The sequence below is a fragment of the Emiliania huxleyi genome (genome assembly GCF_000372725.1).
Source record: "Emiliania huxleyi CCMP1516 unplaced genomic scaffold EMIHUscaffold_353, whole genome shotgun sequence".
Taxonomy (NCBI): domain Eukaryota; phylum Haptophyta; order Isochrysidales; family Noelaerhabdaceae; genus Emiliania; species Emiliania huxleyi.
Genome location: NW_005199333.1, coordinates 42,660 through 43,254, shown reverse-complemented (window position 1 = coordinate 43,254; position 595 = coordinate 42,660). Strand labels below are relative to the sequence as shown.

At 71.4% G+C, this 595-nt stretch overlaps 1 protein-coding gene across 1 annotated transcript in view; it reads right to left on the bottom strand.

Annotated features, from left to right (window-relative positions):
* Positions 1–595, bottom strand: part of EMIHUDRAFT_242176 (hypothetical protein) — a gene marked incomplete at both ends in the record, with an annotated part of 3,464 nt that continues 2,869 nt past the window's right edge. The window contains 3 exons of the mRNA XM_005772665.1: positions 1–33; positions 60–191; positions 294–398. Coding sequence (XP_005772722.1) covers positions 1–33; positions 60–191; positions 294–398 — 270 coding nt within the window. The remainder of the gene's footprint in view (positions 34–59; positions 192–293; positions 399–595) is intronic.

The following is a 595-nucleotide window of genomic DNA, read 5'->3' as shown; positions in this document are numbered from 1 at the left end:
TCACCCCACGAGGGATGGCGGTCGGAGGATCTCCTTCCCGGCAGATCGGCTCCGCGCACCGCGGTCGCCGCCGGCCCGCACGGGCACTTGCCGTCGCAAGGCGGGCAGCGCCAGCGGCGCGAGCCGTGCGCGAGCAGCGTGCGAAGCAGGCGTGGCTGCCACTGTCCGCTGGGCTCGCCCATCCTCGGGACCTACACCAGTCGTGCCAGCAGGCCGTCCAGCAGCCCCCCCCCCCCCGTCCAGCAGTCGGGGTACTCTCGGGTACTCTCGGGTACTCTCGGGTACTCTCGGACCGTCTCGTCGGGAGGAAAGACGGCGACGGGCGGCGCCGCCTCCGCCTGCGACACCATCGCGCCAAGCGCCTCGTCGCTCACGGCGGGCGCGAAGAGGTGCCGCACCTGTTCACAGCTCACGGCGTGAAGAGAGGCTCGTGGGCTCGGGAGGCGGCGGGCGCAGCGCGGCTGCCCACGCAGGAGGCGCGGAACTAGGACAGGTCTAGGAAAGGTCTGGGAAAGGTCTGGGAAAGGTCTAGGAAAGGTCTGGGAGAGGGCGGCTGCGCACGCAAGAGGCGCAGACGGCGTTGCGGCAGGAGGAG